General features: G+C 41.4%; 1 protein-coding gene across 1 annotated transcript; it reads left to right on the forward strand.

The window, feature by feature from the left end:
• The first annotated feature begins 2,872 nt into the window (after positions 1-2,872).
• On the forward strand, positions 2,873-16,264 carry nmur2 (neuromedin U receptor 2). Its single transcript, XM_002940915.3, has 4 exons — positions 2,873-4,284; positions 10,464-10,548; positions 11,669-11,794; positions 15,156-16,264. Exons 1-4 carry the CDS (start codon positions 3,562-3,564, stop codon positions 15,413-15,415), a joined length of 1,194 nt encoding a protein of 397 aa, XP_002940961.1. The 5' UTR covers positions 2,873-3,561; the 3' UTR covers positions 15,416-16,264.
• The last annotated feature ends 6,843 nt before the right edge of the window (positions 16,265-23,107 follow it).

Consider the following 23,107-nt stretch of genomic DNA (forward strand, 5'->3'; position numbering starts at 1 on the left):
GGCCACCTTTAGAAAGATCAGAGGAACTAATATTATTAGACTGATTTAATCAACTTATCAGAGTAACCAATACTCCACTCAAATGATAAAAATAAATACTAACACAGAGATTACAAGGGTTCATTAAGGTCCCCATACACGTGAAGATTCGCTCGCTTGGCGAGATCGCCAAGCGAGCGGATCTTCACCCGATATCCCCACCTGCGGGTGGGCGATATCAGGGAATGTGTAGGCTAATTCGATCGTTTGGCCCTGGGGCCAAACGATCGAATTATATTGGCGGAAATGGGGCAGTCGGTTCGGGGACCGCATCAACGAGCCAATGCGGTCCCCGATCTGACTGAATCTTTAAAATTGTCCGATCGATATCTGCCCAATTTCAGGCCAGATATCGGTCGGGCAGGCCCATCAGTAGTGCCCATACACGGGCCGGTAAGCTGCTGAATCGGTCTAAGGGACTGATATTGGCAGCTACAATCGTCCCGTGTATGGGGACCTTTAGACGTCAAAAGGAACTCCGGCACATGGGTTTAATGTTTAAACAAGGATATCTACTGTGTTTATTTGTTAATTTGTTTGGCTTGGCGCAAATAAACACAGGGGATATCCCTATTTAAGCATTCAACCCTGGTGCTGGAGTTCCCTTAAATTTCTATGTATGGTGGAGGTGCTGTCCTTCTTAAACTCTGAAGTACCAGGGTTACCCTAGGTGTGCATTTGTTTCTTAAGGTCCCCATACACGGGCCGATTGTAGCTGGCGATATTGGTCCCTTTGACAGATTCGGCAGCTTATCGGCCCGTGTAGGGGCAGGAACGAGGGGCCTGCCCAACCAGGGCCGGATTTGTAATCCTTCCGCCCCAAGGCCGCCCCCCTCCGTCGCCCTCCGCACATGCGCACGATCGGCACACCCCCACCATGCGCATGCGCGAACGTGCGATCGGCACCGCCCCCATGCGCATACGCGAACGTGCGATTGGCACCGCCCCCTCCCCAACGTGCATGCAGGGTGTAAACATTCGCATATGGAGCAGTGGGGGAGAGGTCCCCACTGCTCCATATGGATGAAAAAGCTTAAGATTGTGGTGCGGCGGGGTGGCATGCCGCCCTAGGCCTGGGCCTTTGTGGCCTCTCCACAAATCCAGGCCTGTGCCCAACCGATATCTGGCCTGAAATTGGCCAGATATTGACCGGGCAGGTTAAAATATTTAGTCTGATCGGGGACCGCATTGACTCGTTGATGCGGTGCCCGAACCGACTGCCCCATTGCCACCATTATAATTCCCCCTGGGGCCAAATGATCGAATTAGCTAACATTTTCCCCGATATTGGGGATATCGGGAGAAGATCCGCTCGCTTTGCGACATCGCCAAGCGAGCGGATCTTGACGTATATGGGCACCTTAAGAATTAAGAGACCAATTAGACTAAATTGTTCAGATTTCATTGTACTCATAAGAGAAACCAATTTGACTAAAGGTCGCCATAAACAGACCAACGCCCTCTGGTATCCAATTTGCTGTCGGTTGAACAGATTGAAAATGTATGGGTGGCCTTACAAATTCATGACCCCCTTCCTATTATTTCCCTTATTCGGAAATGCACTTGATGACACTGTGCATAGGAAGATGAAATTATCAAACGTGCGATCTTTTAGCCAAAATGGCCTTCAGACTTGGCATATATGTCCAGATGCTTGGCCAGTATTACAAACCATTTTTTGTTCGCTAAAATTTCACTGCAATTAGACATCATTGGTCTGTCGGCCCTGTACAGTAGGGAAAAGTTTAGTTTAAGAATCTATGTTACTGGAATACAGCTCCCAACATGATTAATCCTATCAGAGTTATAATATTATAGGATCCCTTATCCGGAAACCCTTTTATTATTACAGAGAAAAAGGAAATCATTTATAAAAATTAGAAATATTTGCTTATAATAGAGTCTATGGGAGATGGCCTTTCCGTATTTCTGGATAACAGGTTTCCGGATAAGGGATCCCATACCTGCATTGTGTATTGTTTTTGTACGGAAGCCTTAAGCCGCAGTAGCTTATGGCATCACTTACAGAAAGTATTAAAAAAAAAACCCAATGCAGAAATTAAATCTATAAATTAAGGTGAAAAACTATGAAAACATCAGTCACTTTATTTTATTTAGTTATAATTCAGGCAAAAGAACCCCAGACAGAATCCCCAGCTGATATCCCCCAGTTACATCCTTTTCATTGTTAGAATAATGATTTTGCCGGAGCATCCAATGAGCACCCGTTAGGGGAGGAGATGTCATTCTGGAAACGGAGATCTATACAAGGCAACTAGTGCTTAATCTTCAGCAGCAACGAAATCTGAGATTCCAACATCGGCAGCAGCAGCAGCAGCCTTTCTCATACGCTCACACAGGCATTTCTGGGAAAGTACTGGGGATATATTGTTTCATTACAATCATTCTTTTGTTTTATTGACTTTATTCTTTAGTTCCCCTTTATTATCTGCCTCACCATTCATTCTCTGCAAGATTTCAACCAAGGAACTTCTTCACTTGCTTCTATAGACCATTCATTCTCTGCAAGATTTCAACCAAGGAACTTCTTCACTTGCTTCTATCCACCATTCATTCTCTGCAAGATTTCAACCAAGGAACTTCTTCACTTGCTTCTATAGACCATTCATTCTCTGCAAGATTTCAACCAAGGAACTTCTTCACTTGCTTCTATAGACCATTCATTCTCTGCAAGATTTCAACCAAGGAACTTCTTTACTTGCTTCTATAGACCATTCATTCTCTGCAAGATTTCAACCAAGGGACTTCTTCACTTGCTTCTATAGACCATTCATTCTCTGCAAGATTTCAACCAAGGAACTTCTTTACTTGCTTCTATAGACCATTCATTCTCTGCAAGATTTCAACCAAGGAACTTCTTCACTTGCTTCTATAGACCATTCATTCTCTGCAAGATTTCAACCAAGGGACTTCTTCACTTGCTTCTATAGACCATTCATTCTCTGCAAGATTTCAACCAAGGGACTTCTTCACTTGCTTCTATCCACCATTCATTCTCTGCAAGACTTCAACCAAGGAACTTCTTCACTTGCTTCTATCCACCATTAATTCTCTGCAAGATTTCAACCAAGGGACTTCTTCACTTGCTTCTATCCACCATTAATTCTCTGCAAGATTTCAACCAAGGAACTTCTTCACTTGCTTCTATCCACCATTCATTCTCTGCAAGATTTCAACCAAGGAACTTCTTCACTTGCTTCTATCCACCATTGATTCTCTGCAAGACTTCAACCAAGGAACTTCTTCACTTGCTTCTATCCACCATTCATTCTCTGCAGGATTTCAACCAAGGAACTTCTTCACTTGCTTCTATCCACCATTCATTCTCTGCAAGATTTAAATCAAGGAACTTATTCCCTTGCTTCTTTTCTTCTACCTTTTGTATTGTCCCCTTAAGAAACTTGGCTGTCATTCTTGTATTCTTTTTATTGCTTCTCTGTCTTCTGTATTTGTACCTCAACTTTTCAGTTGTAATCATCTCACATTCAGATTTTTAGGAGGATGGATGACCAGCAGAACATCACTTTCATGTGGCCAAGTCATCTTCCTCCGGACAACTCCATGATGAGATACCTCAACAGCACAGAGGAGTACTTGGCTTACTTGTGTGGTCCAAAGCGCAGTCGCCTATCTCTACCAATGACTCTAGTCTATGCAACTATATTTCTTATTGGAGTCATCGGAAACACACTCGTATGCTTGGTCATCCTAAAGCATCACAATATGAGGACCCCTACCAACTATTACCTGTTCAGCCTGGCAGTGTCTGACCTCCTGGTTCTGCTCCTTGGGATGCCTCTTGAAGTGTATGAAATGTGGAGCAACTACCCTTTCCTCTTTGGCGCCTGGGGTTGCTATTTTAAAACAGTCCTTTTTGAAACAGTCTGCTTTGCCTCCATCCTAAGTGTCACCACTGTTAGTGTCGAGCGGTATGTGGCCATCATCCACCCATTCCAAGCCAAGCTGAAAAGCACTCGAAGCAGGGCTCTCAAAATCCTGGTCACTCTCTGGATCTTCTCTATTCTTTTCTCCATCCCAAACACAAGCACACACGGTATCCTATTGCAGTACTTTCCCAATGGGAGCCTTATCCCGGATTCAGCCACGTGCACCGTGGTTCAACCTCTGTGGATTTATAACTGCATTATCCAAGTGACCTCGCTGCTGTTCTATATTCTTCCAATGGGGGTTATAAGTGTCCTCTATTGTCTGATGGGAATAAAAGTAAGTTCCCCTACCTTGTTTTGTGTGTGTTGAGGGAATATCAGACTAGTAGAAGTCTAAAACAACTGCATTTTTCTGAATTTTTCTTGAAAACATTTCATCCAAGTGGCTTCTTCTGAACTGAAGAAGCCACTCGGATGAGTGGTGAAACGTTGTCAAGAAAAACTCAGAAAAGTCCAGTTGTTTTAGACTTACTTTAGACTTACTTGTTTTAGACTTTTAGGCTTTATACTGTATATCATGACCTGGATGAATGAGAAGCTTCATAGAAATATCAGAACTGCTCTTTCTGCTTTAAGTTCAGAGATATGACCATTGCTGTGTTAACATAAGTGAAAATGTATATTTCATTAAAACTGCTCTCTGACATGCAGACAATGTTGAACTAAATGCTACCTCCAGGGAGAATCTATGCTTTATTTAATTGCATGGTAAATATCTGTACAGAAATGGCACGGCATTGCAGAAAGGAAGCATTGCATAATGTTACATGAAGGCAAGACACTAAATACAAAGGGTTAAATAGTTACATTATTTGGAAAAGAAACCTTTTCAGGCAGGATAATATAAGCAGGAGATCCCCAAGAGCTTGCAGTTTATGTATGAAAGTTATTTGGTTTTTAATAAAAAAAGACACCATATGTTATTTAAATTCTTTTTTCTGTATTTTTCCTATTGGGTTTATTTCATGGTTAAATGATTCCCTTTTCTCTGTAATAATAAAACAGTACCTGTACTTGATCCCAACTAAGATATAATTACCCCTTATTGGGGCAGAACAGCCCTATTGGGTTTATTTAATGGTTAAATGATTCCCTTTTCTCTGTAATAATAAAACAGTACCTGTACTTGATCCCAACTAAGATATAATTACCCCTTATTGGGGGTAGAACAGCCCTATTGGGTTTATTTAATGGTTAAATGATTCCCTTTTCTCTGTAATAATAAAACAGTACCTGTACTTGATCCCAACTAAGATATAATTACCCCTTATTGGGGGCAGAACAGCCCTATTGGGTTTATTTCATGATTAAATGATTCCCTTTTCTCTGTAATAATAAAACAGTACCTGTACTTGATCCCAACTAAGATATAATTACCCCTTATTGGGGCAGAACAGCCCTATTGGGTTTATTTCATGATTAAATGATTCCCTTTTCTCTGTAATAATAAAACAGTACCTGTACTTGATCCCAACTAAGATATAATTACCCCTTATTGGGGCAGAACAGCCCTATTGGGTTTATTTCATGATTAAATGATTCCCTTTTCTCTGTAATAATAAAACAGTACCTGTACTTGATCCCAACTAAGATATAATTACCCTTTATTGGGGGCAGAACAGCCCTATTGGGTTTATTTAATGGTTAAATGATTCCCTTTTCTCTGTAATAATAAAACAGTACCTGTACTTGATCCCAACTAAGATATAATTACCCCTTATTGGGGGCAGAACAGCCCTATTGGGTTTATTTAATGGTTAAATGATTCCCTTTTCTCTGTAATAATAAAACAGTACCTGTACTTGATCCCAACTAAGATATAATTACCCCTTATTGGGGGCAGAACAGCCCTATTGGGTTTATTTCATGGTTAAATGATTCCCTTTTCTCTATAATAATAAAACAGTACCTGTACTTGATCCCAACTAAGATATAATTACCCCTTATTGGGGCAGAACAGCCCTATTGGGCAAAACAATTTTATTGGGTTTAAATGATGTTTAAAAGATTTTTTAGTAGACTTAAGGCATGGAGATCCAAATTATGAAAAGATCTCTTATTCGGAATACCTGGGTCCCGGGCATTCTGGATAACAGCTCCTATACCTGTATAATATCCAAGGTTCTATTTCAGCCAGGGCACTACCTGCAAGGAGCTTGTATGTTCTCCCTGTACTTTTCTGGATTTCCTCCCACTCTCCAGAAATATACATGCAGGTTATTAGGCTCCTGATAATGATTAACTGGGGCAATGAATGATTTATAATCTCTGTTAACTTCCATGGAATATGCCAATGCTATATAAATGAAGGATAGTAATCATCTTTAATATTCTGCAAATATCTACATAGTAACATAGTAAGTTAGGTTGAAAAAAGACGTACGTCCATCACGTTCAACCTTAATGCCTATATACAACCTGCCTAACTACTAGTTGATCCAGAGGAAGGCGAAATGTTAAATATAAAATAAGAGATGGGGGACCACAATATAAAGAAGTTAATCAGGAATGTCCAATCTGCAGCCCTCTAGCACTCCATTTCCAGCACTCCCATCCGACTTTGGCTCTCAGTGGAACAATGGAATTCTATACTGTAGGTCAGTGATCCCTAACCAGTGGTTTGTAGGCAACATGTTGCTCACCGACCCCTTTGATGTTGCTCCCAGTGGCCTCAAAGTAGGTGCCATTTTTAAATTTATGGCTTGGAGTCAAGTTTTGGAAGCGTTCAGACCCAGTTTAACTCCAAGTAGAGGCTCCTGCAGGCTCGCAGTCCCCATGGAGCTACCAAATAGCCAATCACAGTCCATATTTGACACCCCCAAGGACTTTTTTTCATGCTTGTTTGGCTCCCCAACTCTCATTACATCTGAGTGTGGCTCACAACTAAACAGGTTGGGGATCCCTGCTATAGGTAGTCATTCAAGAACAGTAACTGGTAGACCAAACAGTGTAACAGAGATATGTCTTTTGGAATATAACTCCTCTGTCATTCTGTTATTTGGTAAATGGCTGATACATTTATTTTGTTAGTGTAAAACAGTCAAACCCATGGCTAGTATAGGTTTAGATCATGGGGTACATGCGACTCAATCCTTCAAGATGGACCTTCGCTATGTGGAAGTGACCAAGGAAGCCAGGGGGTGTAGTGGAACTACAACTCACTTTGGCTGTGTGCAGTGCAATTTAGCAAAAATGGACACCAGAAGGTTCTTGCAGTTGAACAATAGAACTGGTTTATTTTCAGAGACAATCAATGTGCAGGGTTATTGCAATATACTCACATACAGATGGTATATGATAGTAGTACTCTGAGGACAGCAAAGAGAGGATGCACACCGGTTTATCCCACCTCCTTTAGAGTCTGGGCAGGGTAAATGCACCACAGCTTGGCACCTATATGGAAGCAGTCAGGATAGATACCTCAGGTTGAATACCTCTAGCTTGAGAGTCCTACAGCAGACTGTGGATCAGGGTTGCGATACTGCCTATCTCCTATGTCTGAACCGTGGCCCTATGCTGAGGCAACAGTGCCTGCATGGAAGGTACTTCCAGCTACTTTCCTTGGTGGAGCCGAATCTGCTCTTGCTTCCTTCCCTCTCTATCTTACTATTATTGCACTAACTGGCAGAGAGGATATTAGAAAATGGTTCAGAGACATTCTGATCCAATAGTTTTATGAAGGTGCAGATGTGCATATAATTGTGTCCAGACTGCAGCCCCGTGGAACTTATGGAACTTATGGAACTTATGGCATTAGCTTATTGAGTTAAAGACAATGCAAGCACAATTCTGCATCTCCAAATCTTCCATATTTTTTTAGTTACAATTCCCAGCATACTTCTAATACACTACTAATATAATGATATCAAATTTTTGGCCAACTGCATAGTGGTGACTCTTCTCTGCTTACTAGCTTCATTTTCTGAGCTTTTCTGAGGTTTCTGTGCTTCTCAGGTTTCTGTGATCCGTAACAGAGGGCAGAGACCTGCAGCAATTCAACTAGTGTGAAAGGCAAAGTACACCTTTTGTAATTGTGGCCATACACATTAAGCTTTGGCCATGTACATTTTTGGACACATTAGGCTGATCGGATGACTTGTTCCCCAGGCCAACAACTTAATCATAATGGGTGCCATTAGAGTGATGATGGTGATTTTTACTAAATATGGTACAGGTATGGGATCCCTTATCCAGAAAGTTCAGAATTACGGAAAGGCCATCTCCCATAGACTCCATTATAAGCAAATAATTCTAACTTTTAAAAATGATTTCCTTTTTTTCTATCATTAGAAACCAGTAATCAGTAACCAGTAACACATTTTCCCAGAGACTTAACACCAGGAGAAAATGTGTCCCTTTTCTCTCACAAAAGCTTACTTACAATTTCTTTACTAAATATGAGATGTGTTGTGAAAATATGGGAATTGAAGTGATCTGTGAAAAAGTGAGAAAATTCACACTTAAGTAAATATGCCCCAAAGTCACTTGGGTGATACATAATTTAACAGTTGTAAAGTGCAGTGAAGTCCAATTAAGAAAGTGCTGACGACAGGTAAAAGAAGGAGCAGCCCCCTAGAACTGAATTGCTTATGGAAGTATGTATTCTTTAATGCTCAACCATTAACTGTACCTCTTATAGAAACATATTGTAGTATCTAGTACAGGTATAGGACCCATTATCCAGAATGCTCGGGACCAAGGGTATTCCGGATAAGGGGTCTTTCTGTAATTTGGATCTCCATACCTTAAGTCTACTAAAGAATCAATAAAAAATTAATTAAACCATATGGGATTGTTTTGCATCCAATAAGGATTAGTTATATCTTAGTTGGGATCAATTACAAGGTACTGTTTTATTATTACAGAGAAAAGGGAATCATTTAACCATTAAATAAACCCAATAGGGCTGTTCTGCCCCAATAAGGGGTAATTATATCTTAGTTGGGATCAAGTACAGGTACTGTTTTATTATTACAGAGAAAAGGGAATCATTTAACCATTAAATAAACCCAATAGGACTGTTCTGCCCCAATAAGGGGTAATTATATCTTAGTTGGGATCAATTACAAGGTACTGTTTTATTATTACAGAGAAAAAGGAAATCAGTTTTAAAATTCTGACTTATAAGGGATAAGGGATCCTATACCTGTAGAATGAAGTCTAAAACAGTTCACACTTCCAGCCATGTACTTTGAAGGATTAACCCCTGCATCAATGAGAATCTTGGTACCATTGTGATTGGATCATACCTTCTTACCCCTGTCAGTTTCAGCTAACACCTAACTGAATAAGTTCAATGGAACCGTTGTGATTGGATGTCACAATTGATTAGCAATTCCTCCTTATCCAATCACCTATAATAGTGCAAATGAAACCTATAATCTGCTTTCTATAGATTAAGTTCTACGGTGATGGTAGAAGGAAGGTAATCCAAACTACTGCCTAAGTAAAGGTGGCCATACACGTTGGAGAGGTCGCCAAACGAGTGGATCTTCTCCCAATATCCCTACCTACGGGTGGGCGGCATCGGGGTAGTTTAAGCTAATTCGGTTTGGGGACTGCATCAATGAGCCGATGTGGTCCCCGAATTTTTTAACCTGCCCAATCGATATCTGCCCGATTTCAGACCAGATGTTGGTCAGTAGAGATGTAGCGAACTGTTCACCGAACTAATTCGTGCGAACATCGGGTGTTCGCTAGTCCGCGAACTTTTCACGTATGTTCACAATTTGGGTTCGCGTGGCGTTTTTCCGTTGCGTTTTTCTCGGCCTAAAAACGCTGCACAGGCCACACGTGGCGTTTTGCAGCAAATCCCGTTTCCATGGTGCTAATAGTGCGAAATAGCAAAAAATGCCGCGTATTTCCGCTAGGTCTGCCAGCTGCCTTTGCGTATATATAGGAATAGCTTGAGTTTTTACGCAACGCTGTGTCAACAAAGTATTTTTCAGAGAAATGTTTGCCCTTGATCCCCCTCCTGCATGTCACTGTCCAGGTTGTGGCACCCTTTAAACAACTTTAAAATTAGTTTTCTGGCCAGAAATGACTTTTCTAGGTTTTAAAGTTCGCCTTCCCATTGAAGTCTATGGGGTTCGCAAAGTTCGCAAATATTCGCACTTTTTGGCGTAAGTTCGCGAACGCGTTCGCAAACTTTTTTTTTGAGGTTCGCTACATCCCTACTGATATCACCAGCTATAATTGGCCCGTGTATGGCCACCTTAAGTCTATACTCCAACCAAGAAAAATGAGAGCTTTTATTCAGAAAAAGATATAGATAGATGCAACTTGCGTATTGAAGCAATAGTCATTCCACCAGTGTGCTTGCATCTTTCCAAAGTGTTTCCATGCATCAATAGCAATCACCCAGTGTGTTATGTATAATTACAAATAATGCTAATATTCATATATTCATAACACCATTTCATTTCATCTTGCTGACTGTGTTTCTATCATATTCAGCTCAGGGGGGATCATTCCCTGGAAGCAGATAAGATGTCTGTGAATGTCCAGAGACCATCTCGGAAATCCATCACTAAGATGCTGTGTAAGTATGCAGCAGGCTGCCGTAAGACTAATAAGCATGCCAGCTAGTGATGAGCGAATCTGTTCTGTTTCGCTTCGCCAAAAAATTTGTGAATGTTTCAAAAGATCTGCGAAGCGGCGAAAAATTCGCAAAACGGCGAAAATGTTGTGCGGCAAAAAAATTTGTCGCCCGCAGCTATTATTTTGTCTCCCACAGCTATTATTTCGTCTCCTGAGGCTATTATTTCGTCGCCCGCAGCTATTATTTCGTCGCCCGCAGCTATTATTTCGTTGCGCGGCTATTATTTTGTCGCATGGCTATTATTTTGTCTCCCGCGGCTATCATTTTGTCGCGTGGCTATTATTTTGTTGCCCGCTGCTATTATTTCGTCACCCGCAGCTATTCTTTTGACGTCTGCGACTATTCGCAAATCTTTCAAAAGATCCGCGAAACGGCGAAAAATTCGCAAAACAGCGAAAGTGTTGTGCGGCAAAAAAATTTAGCAGCTATTATTTTGTCGCGCGGCTATTGTTTTGTCTCCCACGGCTATTATTTCGTCTCCCGGGGCTATTATTTAGTCGCCCGCAGCTATTATTTCGCTGCGCGGCTATTATTTTGTCGCGTGCCTATTATTTTGTCTCCTGCAGCTATTATTTTGTCGCCCGCGGCTATTATTTTGTTGCACAGCTATTATTTTGTCTCCCACGTCTATTATTTTGTCTCCCGCGGCTATCATTTTGTCGCGTGGCTATTATCTTGTCGCCCGCGGCTATTATTTCGTCACCTGCAGCTATTCTTTTGACGTCCGCGACTATTCTTTTTTGACGCCAGTGACAATTTTTGGAAGTGCGGCGAATTTTTCCGCGGCTAATTTTTTCATCTGTTTCGTGAAACAATCGACCGTGAATCCATGCCTGGCGAAACATTTCGCCCATCACTAATGCCAGCAAGTGTCTTTTTATTGGTGTTGGAGATTCACCTTATCGCTGACAAAAATGTGTATTTTAAAATGAGGTTAAGAGAGAATTCTAGCTGGCTAAAGCCTAGAGTAGATATAAGCCTTTCAATAAATGTAAATAACCGACACAAGCAATGAACGGCATTGAGAAGGATAATTCTCCATTTATATTTCTCTCTATAGTTGTCTTGGTGATGGTATTTGGTATCTGCTGGGCTCCATTCCACGTGGACAGACTTTTCTTCAGCTTTGTGCTGGACTGGACTGAGCCTTTAGCCAACGCCTTCAACCTAACCCACGTGGTGTCAGGTAAAACACTCAATATTACCAATAGATACAGTATTTTTATGATAGTTTTGCTTGACAACAACTCCAGAGGAAGGTTTTTTGACTCTGTGTAAGTAGAGGAGATGGGATGGACACTCTGTGGTCAAGCTTCAACCATAAGCAGTGTCTTTGGATGTAAACAAGATTAATAAACTGTGTCAATCCACACAATGTCCATTTTTGCTCACCTGCAATGGCAGTTATGGTCCTAAGTGACCCCTATAGTGTATTAAGAATTCATAAATATTGATGTCACCTTATGGGACACATGGATGCAGACCTTCTTGGTTCTTACTCTTTAAAATAAGGGATATGGTATCCAATAAAGATCAGACTCTTATAATCCCACAGCTGGACCATCATCTCCCAGGCTGATGCCACACTTGGCGTTTTTTTTTAATTCTCTCGGCGGCTGCAAAACGCCTGATATCATCATCCATAGAAATACCTTGAAAAGACTCGAAGCAAACCACACAATGCGGAAATACGCTAGAAAACGCCTTAGCATGGATTTTTCAAGCGTAGGCCGAAATACGCCAGTATTTGCACAGCAAGCTATTCCTATGTATACACAAAGGCAGCTTCCAGACCTAGCGGAAATACGCGGCGTTTCTTGCTATTTCGCACTATTAGCACCATGGAAACGGGATTTGCTTACGTCACCAGTACTACGCTGAGAAAAAACGCAGTGGAAAAACGCCACGTGTGGCATCAGCCTCATGTTTTACAAGAAGGGAGATTCCCTAGACAAACTAGAGCTGGCGAAAGTTCCAAGTCATTAAGGGGCCCATTCATTAAACCACGATTTTTTGGAGGAGGAACCACGATAAGTAACCACGATAATTTCCGATCACGGAAAATTCTTTTCTCGGTCATACGAAAATATCATGGTTGCGATCCGAAAGTCCAAGAAAAGCCTTTCTGGCTTTGAGACTTCAGTGTATGAACTCTGCAGATCTAACCTGGCCAAAAGATAGTCACGATACCAAAGCTTGAATGAATTCTGAAATGGTTGTAGTCTTTGCAAAAAATACGACTTTTTCGTGGAAGTTACCGAAAACCACGGAAAAGTTGTGGAATTTTAACAAAATTATTGTGGTCATTACGAAAAGTTCTATAAATTAGAAAAAATACGATTTTGCGGTAGGAAGGGGAGGGGGAATCAAATCTGAAACGTGGAACAGACTTAAGGTCCCCATACACGGGCCGATTCTAGCTGCCGATATGGGTCCCTTAGACCGATTCGGCAGCTAATCAGGCCGTGTATGGGCAGGAACGATGGGCCTGCCCGACCGATATCTGGCCTGAAATCGGCCAGATCTCGATCGGGCAGGTTAGAAAATCTAGTCGGATCGGGGACCGATCGGGGATCGTTGACTTTTCCTATGCCCATTGTTCTATTGGAAAGGTTCGAAACGATCGAATTATCCTGGATTCTCCCGATATCGCCCACCCGTAGGTGGGGGTAGGACATTGGCAGGAAGGAAGATTTGTTGTCTGTAAAAAAAGCATAAAAATTGATTCCCCCTGAGACTGAGCATACAAGGAATCTTTCCAATCCGTGTGTAATTGCAGCAAAGCCTCCCTTTAAAGGTATTTTGATGATGAGTGCAGAATAATAAATAGAAAGGCTTTGTTGGGATTACACTGTGCTAATGCGATGACCCATGACACAAATCTCTCCCCTTACCATATGTAAAGTACAGGTATGGTTTTCCAGATAAGGGATCTTTCCATAATTTGGATCTCCTACCCTAAAGGTGGCCATACACGTTAACATCCAGTCGCCAAGCAAGCAGATTTTCTCCCGATATCCCCCATCTATGGGTGGGCGATATAGGGTGAATTTAGGCTAATTCGATCATTTGGCCCTGGGGTACTGTTTTATTATTACAGAGAAAATGGAATCATTTAACCATGAAATAAACCCAATAGGGCTGTTCTGCCCCCAATAAGGGGTAATTATATCTTAGTTGGGATCAAGTACAGGTACTGTTTTATTATTACAGAGAAAAGGGAATCATTTAACCATTAAATAAACCCAATAGGGCTGTTCTGCCCCAATAAGGGGTAATTATGTCTTAGTTGGGATCAAGTACAGGTACTGTTTTATTATTACAGAGAAAAGGGAATCATTTAACCATTAAATAAACCCAATAGGGCTGTTCTGCCCCCAATAAGGGGTAATTATATTGTAGTTGGGATCAAGTACAGGTACTGTTTTATTATTACAGAGAAAAGGGAATCATTTAACCATGAAATAAACCCAATAGGGCTGTTCTGCCCCCAATAAGGGGTAATTATATCTTAGTTGGGATCAAGTACAGGTACTGTTTTATTATTACAGAGAAAAGGGAATCATTTAACCATTAAATAAACCCAATAGGGCTGTTCTGCCCCCAATAAGGGGTAATTATATCTTAGTTGGGATCAAGTACAGGTACTGTTTTATTATTACAGAGAAAAGGGAATCATTTAACCATTAAATAAACCCAATAGGGCTGTTCTGCCCCAATAAGGGGTAATTATATCTTAGTTGGGATCAAGTACAGGTACTGTTTTATTATTACAGAGAAAAGGGAATCATTTAACCATTAAATAAACCCAATAGAGCTGTTCTGCCCCCAATAAGGGGTAATTATATCTTAGTTGGGATCAAGTACAGGTACTGTTTTATTATTACAGAGAAAAGGGAATCATTTAACCATTAAATAAACCCAATAGGGCTGTTCTGCCCCCAATAAGGGGTAATTATATCTTAGTTGGGATCAAGTACAGGTACTGTTTTATTATTACAGAGAAAAGGGAATCATTTAACCATTAAATAAACCCAATAGGGCTGTTCTGCCCCCAATAAGGGGTAATTATATCTTAGTTGGGATCAAGTACAGGTACTGTTTTATTATTACAGAGAAAAGGGAATCATTTAACCATTAAATAAACCCAATAGGATTGTTCTGGGGCCAAACGATCAAATTAGAACGCCGGTAATAGGCATAATCGGTTCTGGTACCGTATCAACGAGCCGATGCGGTCCCCGATCTGACTAAATTTTTTTACCTGCCTGATCGATATCTGCCCGATTTCAGGCCAGATGTCAGTCAGGCAGGCTGGTCGTTTGAACCCTCCCCCCATTCTACAATATAATAGTGCTAAAGGTACACAGATACCAGGGTTTAAAATATCACTGTCGTCAACAAAATAACAGTATAATGTAATAACATTTTGCACCCATAGCAACCAACCATCAGGGAGCATATTCGGGGAAGAGTATATAATGGTATAAAGGATATTTAATAGTTCGTATTTGTCTTTTATTGTACTTTTTTTGCACTTTTTTTAGGCGTCTTCTTCTACCTCAGCTCAGCTGTCAATCCCTTGATCTACAATCTCCTATCCAGACGCTTCCGCTCTGCATTCCAGAATGTCCTGCCCCCTTTCTTTAAGAGCTTGAAACCCAAGATTCCTGTCCAGTCATTGGCCCCCCCGAAGAGCACCCTCATCTTGACTGTTCGGAATCGCATGGACTCAGGAGAAGAAGGGAGTCCAAGTTTCCCCCACCGCACCTCTGTCTGCAGTTCCCACCTGTCTACCGTCCTCTGACAGAGCATTATTCCTCCAACAGACAAAGAGTACAAAGTTAAGAACTGCTTACTTTTATTTGGAATATCCTGAAATTTTTGAAGAGAAAAGTTGGTTTTCTATGCCCAGTCCGGCCGATCTTCTAGATCTGCTTGATGGTCTTGGCCATGTTTTCCAAATTCTTCCTAATGCAACTAGAGAATACGTGCAGATCTATAAGACTGTAATAATGAAACGTATTATTGGTATTATATTAATTACTATGTTTTGCTTTATGGTGCAATCATGGTCAAACATCTTAGTTAAGTATATTACAATCCTTTGTTATAAGGCAAGAGGAGTAGCACACCCACCCCAGCTCTTGATGTTCCTAAAGTATTATTAAGTTACAGGAAATAATCTGTTATGACAGATGTACAGGTATGGGACCCATTAGATTTTATCCGACCGAAATTTTCTAACCTGTCCAATCGACTAACTGGTCAATAACCATGGCACAAAAATGATGGGGAGCTTAATTGGGAGCCCACACACGGTTGGGTTTCTAGTGGGTTTTTCCTTGTGGGTTGGTCATTCAGAAATTGATAGCTGGTCAGGTAATGAATAGGAAAGGAGGGTGAATACAGGGGAATTAGATGGAGGAATCTGCAATGAGATTCTCAGGGCAAGTTGGGGAGAGAAACCAGACTGCCCTTGTATGGGGACCAATCAGTGCAATCACCAAGCAGTTGGGTGCTTTCCTACGTACACTGCTATATGTTGCTTATGTTCATTTGTGCAACTGATGATTTATTTGTTTTGATATGTTATTGAATTATGCTCCAGCCTTTTCATCTCAAAAAATAATCTGCTTTTGTATAGTCAGGAATTGCTGCGGTGGGGTGGTGGGGGGGGGGGAGTGCATTGAAAAAAAGCTATGAGGAGTGCTGGGTGATTTAGGAATATGGCTGATTAATTCATTTTTCTAGGAGATTTAAGGGATTTCTTCTACAGGTATGGGACCCGTTATCCATAATTCTTGGGACCCAGGGTTTTCTGGATAAGGGGTCTTTACATAATTTGGATCTTAAGTTTGCTAAGAAAAATTATATAAACGGTAATTAAACCCACTAGGATTGTTTTGGCTCCAGTAATGATTTTTTATACCTTAGTTGGGATCAAGTACAGGTACTGTTTTATTATTACAGAGAAAAGGGAATCATTTAACCATTAAATAAACCCAATAGGGCTGTTCTGCCCCAATAAGGGGTAATTATATCTTAGTTGGGATCAAGTACAGGTACTGTTTTATTATTACAGAGAAAAGGGAATCATTTAACCATTAAATAAACCCAATAGGGCTGTTCTGCCCCCAATAAGGGGTAATTATATCTTAGTTGGGATCAAGTACAGGTACTGTTTTATTATTACAGAGAAAAGAGAATCATTTAACCATGAAATAAACCCAATAGGGCTGTTCTGCCCCCAATAAGGGGTAATTATATCTTAGTTGGGATCAAGTACAGGTACTGTTTTATTATTACAGAGAAAAGGGAATCATTTAACCATGAAATAAACCCAAAAGGGCTGTTCTGCCCCCAATAAGGAGTAATTATATCTTAGTTGGGATCAAGTACAGGTACTGTTTTATTATTACAGAGAAAAGGGAATCATTTAACCATTAAATAAACCCAATAGGGCTGTTCTGCCCCCAATAAGGGGTAATTATATCTTAGTTGGGATCAAGTACAGGTACTGTTTTATTATTACAGAGAAAAGGGAATCATTTAACCATTAAATAAACCCAATAGGGCTGTTCTGCCCCCAATAAGGGGTAATTATATCTTAGTTGGGATCAAGTACAGGTACTGTTTTATTATTACAGAGAAAAGGGAATCATTTAACCATTAAATAAACCCAATAGGGCTGTTCTGCCCCCAATAAGGGGTAATTATATCTTAGTTGGGATCAAGTACAGGTACTGTTTTATTATTACAGAGAAAAAGGAAACCCTTTTTAAAAATGTGAATTATTTGATTAAAAAGGAGTCTATGGGAGATGGCCTTTCCATAATTTGGAAATTTCTGGATACTGGGTTTCCGGATAAGGGGTCCGATACCCATACCTTATCTGTAACCTATAATCAGTGCCTATTCCCTATAACAAAAACATGCAGGTTTAATAAAGCCTAAATCAGAGATCGTTTTTTGTACATTATGGAGTCGTGAAAATGATACTTTTTCCAGGGGAAACTTTATATGGGTTCTACAGCTGCTTGTAACATTCTCGATAGTTGTGTTTAATTTCAGTGCAAACAATAAAAGAACTGTGATACTCAGGTGTCCCATTGGCAACGTTATTTAATCATTGTACAAATGTAAATATGTCAAATGATCATTAAAGGAGAAGGAAAGGCTAATAAAGAGTTAATCCCAAGCTGCAGGCATACCTTCAGTTCTCTCAATAGTGCCCTTAAGTCTCCCCATATTTCTCCCGTTCAGATGATCAGAAGCCTCATAGGGGGAAAAAAATGCTGAGCTCTGTAAAGAAAGTTCCCATAATGCCTTACTCCTGCACAGACACCCAGACCAAGTGAACATGCTCAGCTAGTAAGACTGGGGGGCAAATTCATCAAATCACGAGTCCGTATCCGGAATGGGATAAATTTGGATTAGATACGAAAACGTCTGAAGATCGCAAATATCACGAAAATGCTTAAGAAAAAAACGTATTAGTCATGATAATATCGTATTGGCGATCCGAAAGTCACAAAATTTTCGTATCTAAAGATTGTAAACAGCGGCAGAACCTATCCGAATTTTTGCGCAAGCATACAAAAAAGTCGAGCAAGCGTGCAAAAAAGTCACGCAAGCGCGAAAAAATCGTCGAAAATACGCTCGGAGCATTCCTGTCTTGATAAATCTCCCCCTATGAGTCAGCTTTCTGCTGATTGGCTCAGATCCACATTCCTAAGGGGGGAGGAGTGAGTTCTAAGCATTCTTGAGGGAGGAGGGGAGCAGGAGAGGGGAGAGAAGAGAGAACTGTGTGTCTCTGGCACAGGAATTACAGACAAAAGAAATCTTTTTTCAGAGGACTCAGTGCAGCATTTCTGTGAGTGCTTATGGCTGTATTTACATAGATAAAGCCAAGAGAACTCCAAAAACTCCGGACAATGAACTTTAGTTAAAAGCAGGTCTTTATTATTCCATCTAAAAATAAAGCGCCTAACGCGTTTCGTGCACACTTCATAGGCGCACGAAACGCGTTAGGCGCTTCGTTTTTAGATAGAATAATAAAGACCTGATATAAATGAAACTTCATTGTCCGGAGTGTTTGGAGTTCTGTTCGTTTTATGTACGGACTGTTTCCCCTCAGCTACGGGTTGGCGGGCCCCCGAGCACCCAGACCACTCTTGGACTCTGGTGAGTGTTCTTTGACTTCACATCATTCTTCTGATGTTTGGGCTTTTGGATGTAACATAGTAACATAGTAACATAGTAAGTTGGGTTGAAAAAAGACATACGTCCATCAAGTTCAACCATAATGCCTATATATAACCTGCCTAACTACAAGTCTAACTACAAGTATACCTTGCACTGTGCTAGGTTTCGGGGTATATACCGTATATACTCAAGTATAAGCCGATCCGAATATAAGCCGAGGTACCTAATTTTACCTAAGAAAACTGGAAAAACTTATTGACTCGAGTATAAGCCTAGGGTGGGAAAGGTTTGTCCTTTTTCATTATGTCATTTACAAATAAATGTCTTACTACACTGCACTGCTGGGAGAGAACATAAATATATATTGATCAAACTTGAAATTGTTGTGCTGTGGTAAATCGCAGTTTCCAGGAATCCCTTAATGGCTGAGGTTGTTAATTGATTATCCAAATGACTGTTGTGCCATGGGATGAAGTGTGCATCATAAAACCATTTATGCTTACAAAGGATGTTATGGGCACAGCCACTGATGCCATAACACAATGAATGCCAAGTTGGCCTCCCTTCAGTCTGCCTTCCGTCTCTACATCCTTTCTCTCAGCTCCCCGTACCGCTCCCCATACTGCTCCCAGTAGTAGTTCAATTAAAAGTGATATGCAACAATGGTCGGCATAAACTTCCCATATCTCCGGCCTGTGCAATCCCACTTGTGATATTAAGCCCTGTTGGCTAATACTACAAACTGACATGGGATGAAGTGTGCTACACATTGATATGTTTTTAGGGCTGCATTCTTTAATGGATAAAGTGGCAATTAGAAGTGTTAGCAGACTTCTTATTCTTATGGTAGAATTAATAGCAACACAGGCTGACACTGCTGACATACCGCTCCTTGCTTGTGAAGACACAAGAAAGAATATGGAAAGAACCATACGTGAATAGTTTTCATAGAATCATCCGTGAACTGAACGCCACTAACGCACGAATGTGCTGAAAAACTCAGCCTCGGCTTATACTCGAGTGTATTTGGCTGACACACCGCTTCCCATACTTCTCACAGTACCGCTCCATCTTCTCTCTCGGCTGGCAGGTGTGACAGAGGACGCAGGGGGGGGCCGAGTCAATTCACAGGGGGAGGGGGCGCACGAATGCAGCTAGCCGCTCAGCAAAGAGAAGACACAAGAAAGAATATGGAAAGAATCATACCTGAATAGTTTTCATAGAATCATCCGAGAACTGAACGCCACTAACGCACGAATAATCCCAGTACCGCCAGGAAGCCTGACTGTTATAGTGAACATAATCATCCCATTGCGCTCTGACTGTGCGCGAATCATCCCAGTACCGCTCTGACATTCGCGCACCCTCCCCTCTCCTGTGTGTGAATGTCAGCAATGTTAGAGCGGTACTGGGACGATTTGCGCACAGTCAGAGCGCAACGAATGTGCGCTGGGATGATTATGTTCACTATAACAGACAGGCTTCCTGGCGGTACTGGGATTATTCGTGCGTTAGTGGCGTTCAGTTCTCGGATGATTCTATGAAAACTATTCAGGTATGATTCTTTCCATATTCTTTCTTGTGTCTTCTCTTTGCTGAGCGGCTAGCTGCATTCGTGCGCCCCCTCCCCCTGTGAATTGACTCGGCCCCCCCCCTGCGTCCTCTGTCACACCTGCCAGCCGAGAGAGAAGATGGAGCGGTACTGTGAGAAGTATGGGAAGCGGTGTGTCAGCCAAATACACTCGAGTATAAGCCGAGGCTGAGTTTTTCAGCACATTTTTCGTGCTGAAAAACTCGGCTTATACTCGAGTATATACGGTATATATATGTATATATGTTCTCATATTTTTTCGGCACGAATAAATGTTATTAAGTTATCTTGGCGATTTTCTAACTTGTGGATATTGTATTTCCATAGACCTTTCTGATAAAGCTTACTGAGTTTTTACCTTTCCTTCTCCTTCACCAGAGGTCGCACCAGAGGCCCCACCTTTAGATTAGAGGAAAGGAGCTTCCATTTGAAGCAGCGTAGGGGTTCCTCACGGGGAGGGCAGTGAGGTTGGGGAATGCCCTTCCTAGTGATGCTGTAATGGCAGATTCTGTTAGTGCCTATAAGAGGGGCCTGGATGAGTTCTTGAACAAGCACAGTACCCAAGGCTATTGTGATACTAATATCTACAGTTAGTATTAGTGTTTGTATATATAGTTTATGTATGTGAGTGTATAGATAGGTAAGTATAGGGTGTGGGTGCTGGGTTTACTTGGATGGGTTGAACTTGATGGACTCTGGTCTTTTTTCAACCCTATGTAACTATGTAACTATGTGTACCTGACTAGGGATGTAGCAAACATCGCCAAAAAAGTTCGCGGACCCGTTCGCGGACTTTCGGCAAAACTCGCGAATATTCGCGAACTTTGCGAACCCCATAGACTTCAATGGGAAGGCGAACTTTAAAACCTAGAAAAGCCATTTCTGGCCAGAAAACTGATTTTAAAGTTGTTTAAAGGGTGCCACGACCTGGACAGTGGCATGCAGGAGGGGGATCAAGCAAAAATTTCTCTGAAAAATACTTTGTAAAAAAAACGCCAAAAAAAAAAAAATCGCAAAAAAAAACCGCCAAAAAATAACGCCAAAAAAAAAAACGCCAAAAAATAACGCCAAAAACGCAAGCTATTCCTATGTATATGCATAGGCGATAAAACGCGGCGGAAAAACCAAGGCGAAATAACGCGGCGCCAAAAAAAAACGCGGCGAACCCAAAGTGGCGAACATCGGCAAAAGTCCGCGAATTTGTGCGAACGCGAACACCCGATGTTCGCGCGAATTAGTTCGCCGGCGAACAGTTCGCTACCTCTCTATACCTGACATCATTAAATACATACAAGTATGTGTCGTGTCATTTTTCATATTTATTGTTGCGCTGCGTAAATTGCATTCACTTTATCAGTGTTTCGGTGTGGGTTAAGGTTACAAAGTGGAAACCAAAGCTCTGAAGAGGTGGTACAGAGCCTGGGATTATATATATATATATAGCTGTGCCAGGCAGGAAACTATGAGTTGTTTGTATGACACATACAGAATGTGCCACGTCCCTCCCCTCCCAGGACTGAATGTCCCCTTAGCGCCAACGTCCCCCTCACTTTGCAGGGTGCGGAAGTAAGAGGCGAGGGGGGGATTATAGCAGTTACGCTGACAACGGTGTCATTTTTGGCCACAGGAGGAGCTGATTGCAACTTTGGAAACTGCTCTGAGGTTGAATAATCTTTTCTTGCAACTCACCTAGTGTGACATTAACTACCAGATGCAGAAGGAAAGTGGGAAGAGTGAAATAGCTGGCTTTTTTTATTAAAGTTGATCTTTTTACTCTATTGTATATGCTCATCCAAGCAAAGAAATAAGCACCCCCCCCCCCCCCAATGATTAACTATTTCCTGCTCCTATAAAGAGCCACTATGCCTTCTTCTTACAGGAGAAGGAAAGTCATTTTGGCATTTTACTGCCAATAGATTTGCCACATTAGTGCCACCTAGAACGCTATATTTATTCTGCAGAAACCATTCCCATACCTGAGTAACAGCTTTAGAAGCTTTCTCCCTTTGCTTAAGATAGCAGCTGCCATTTTAAGTAGTTTCCTGCTGCAGCTCTAGCCGTTATAGCTGAGATCCCACATTCCTAAGGGAGGGGGGAGGGAGTTCTTAGCATTCTGGTGGGAGGGGGGAGAGAGGAGAGAGCTGTGCAGACTCTGGCCCCGGGAATTAAGGCTGTTTCTGAGAGAGGAAGTCAGACACTGGAACATCATGTTTACAAAAAAAGAGACAAGAAATCCTGTGTTTCTTTTGATAGAGGACTCAGTGCAGCATTACCTTTCCTTCTCCTTTAAGGCTCTCCACCAGCACCCACTACCTGTACAGAGTAGAGTCCAAAGACATAGAACTGTAGCAGCCCTCCCTTATTATAAACTAGTGGATACCCATAACACACCTGGGCCAATAGGTACTTATCTAGGAATTATTATTTAGGAAAAACTGTGGGTATATAGTACAGTATATATATATAGTAAAAAAGGGTGGTGTTGGGCTACCTTGTTTATATGTCTCCAGTGCTTGAACGGGACATTATTGAGTTAGAGAGGGTCCAGAGAAGGGCAACTAAGCTGGTAAAGGGTATGGAAAGTCTCAGTTATGGGGAAAGGCTGGGCAGGTTGGGTTTGTTTATACTGGAGAAGAGGCACTTAAAGGAGAAGGAAAGGTAAAAACTAAGTAAGCTTTATCAGAAAGGTCTATGTAAATA

This window comes from Xenopus tropicalis, chromosome 3 (assembly GCF_000004195.4).
Source record: "Xenopus tropicalis strain Nigerian chromosome 3, UCB_Xtro_10.0, whole genome shotgun sequence".
Taxonomy (NCBI): Eukaryota; Metazoa; Chordata; class Amphibia; order Anura; family Pipidae; genus Xenopus; species Xenopus tropicalis.

What these genes read in the sequence shown, in the direction of transcription:
- nmur2 (XM_002940915.3), top strand. Translation starts at nt 3,562, where the DNA reads ATGGATGACCAGCAGAACATCACTTTCATGTGGCCAAGTCATCTTCCT. An exon ending in ATTGTCTGATGGGAATAAAA is followed by an intron (nt 4,285 to 10,463) that starts GTAAGTTCCCCT and finishes TATCATATTCAG; the next exon opens with CTCAGGGGGGATCATTCCCT. An exon ending in CCTAACCCACGTGGTGTCAG is followed by an intron (nt 11,795 to 15,155) that starts GTAAAACACTCA and finishes CACTTTTTTTAG; the next exon opens with GCGTCTTCTTCTACCTCAGC.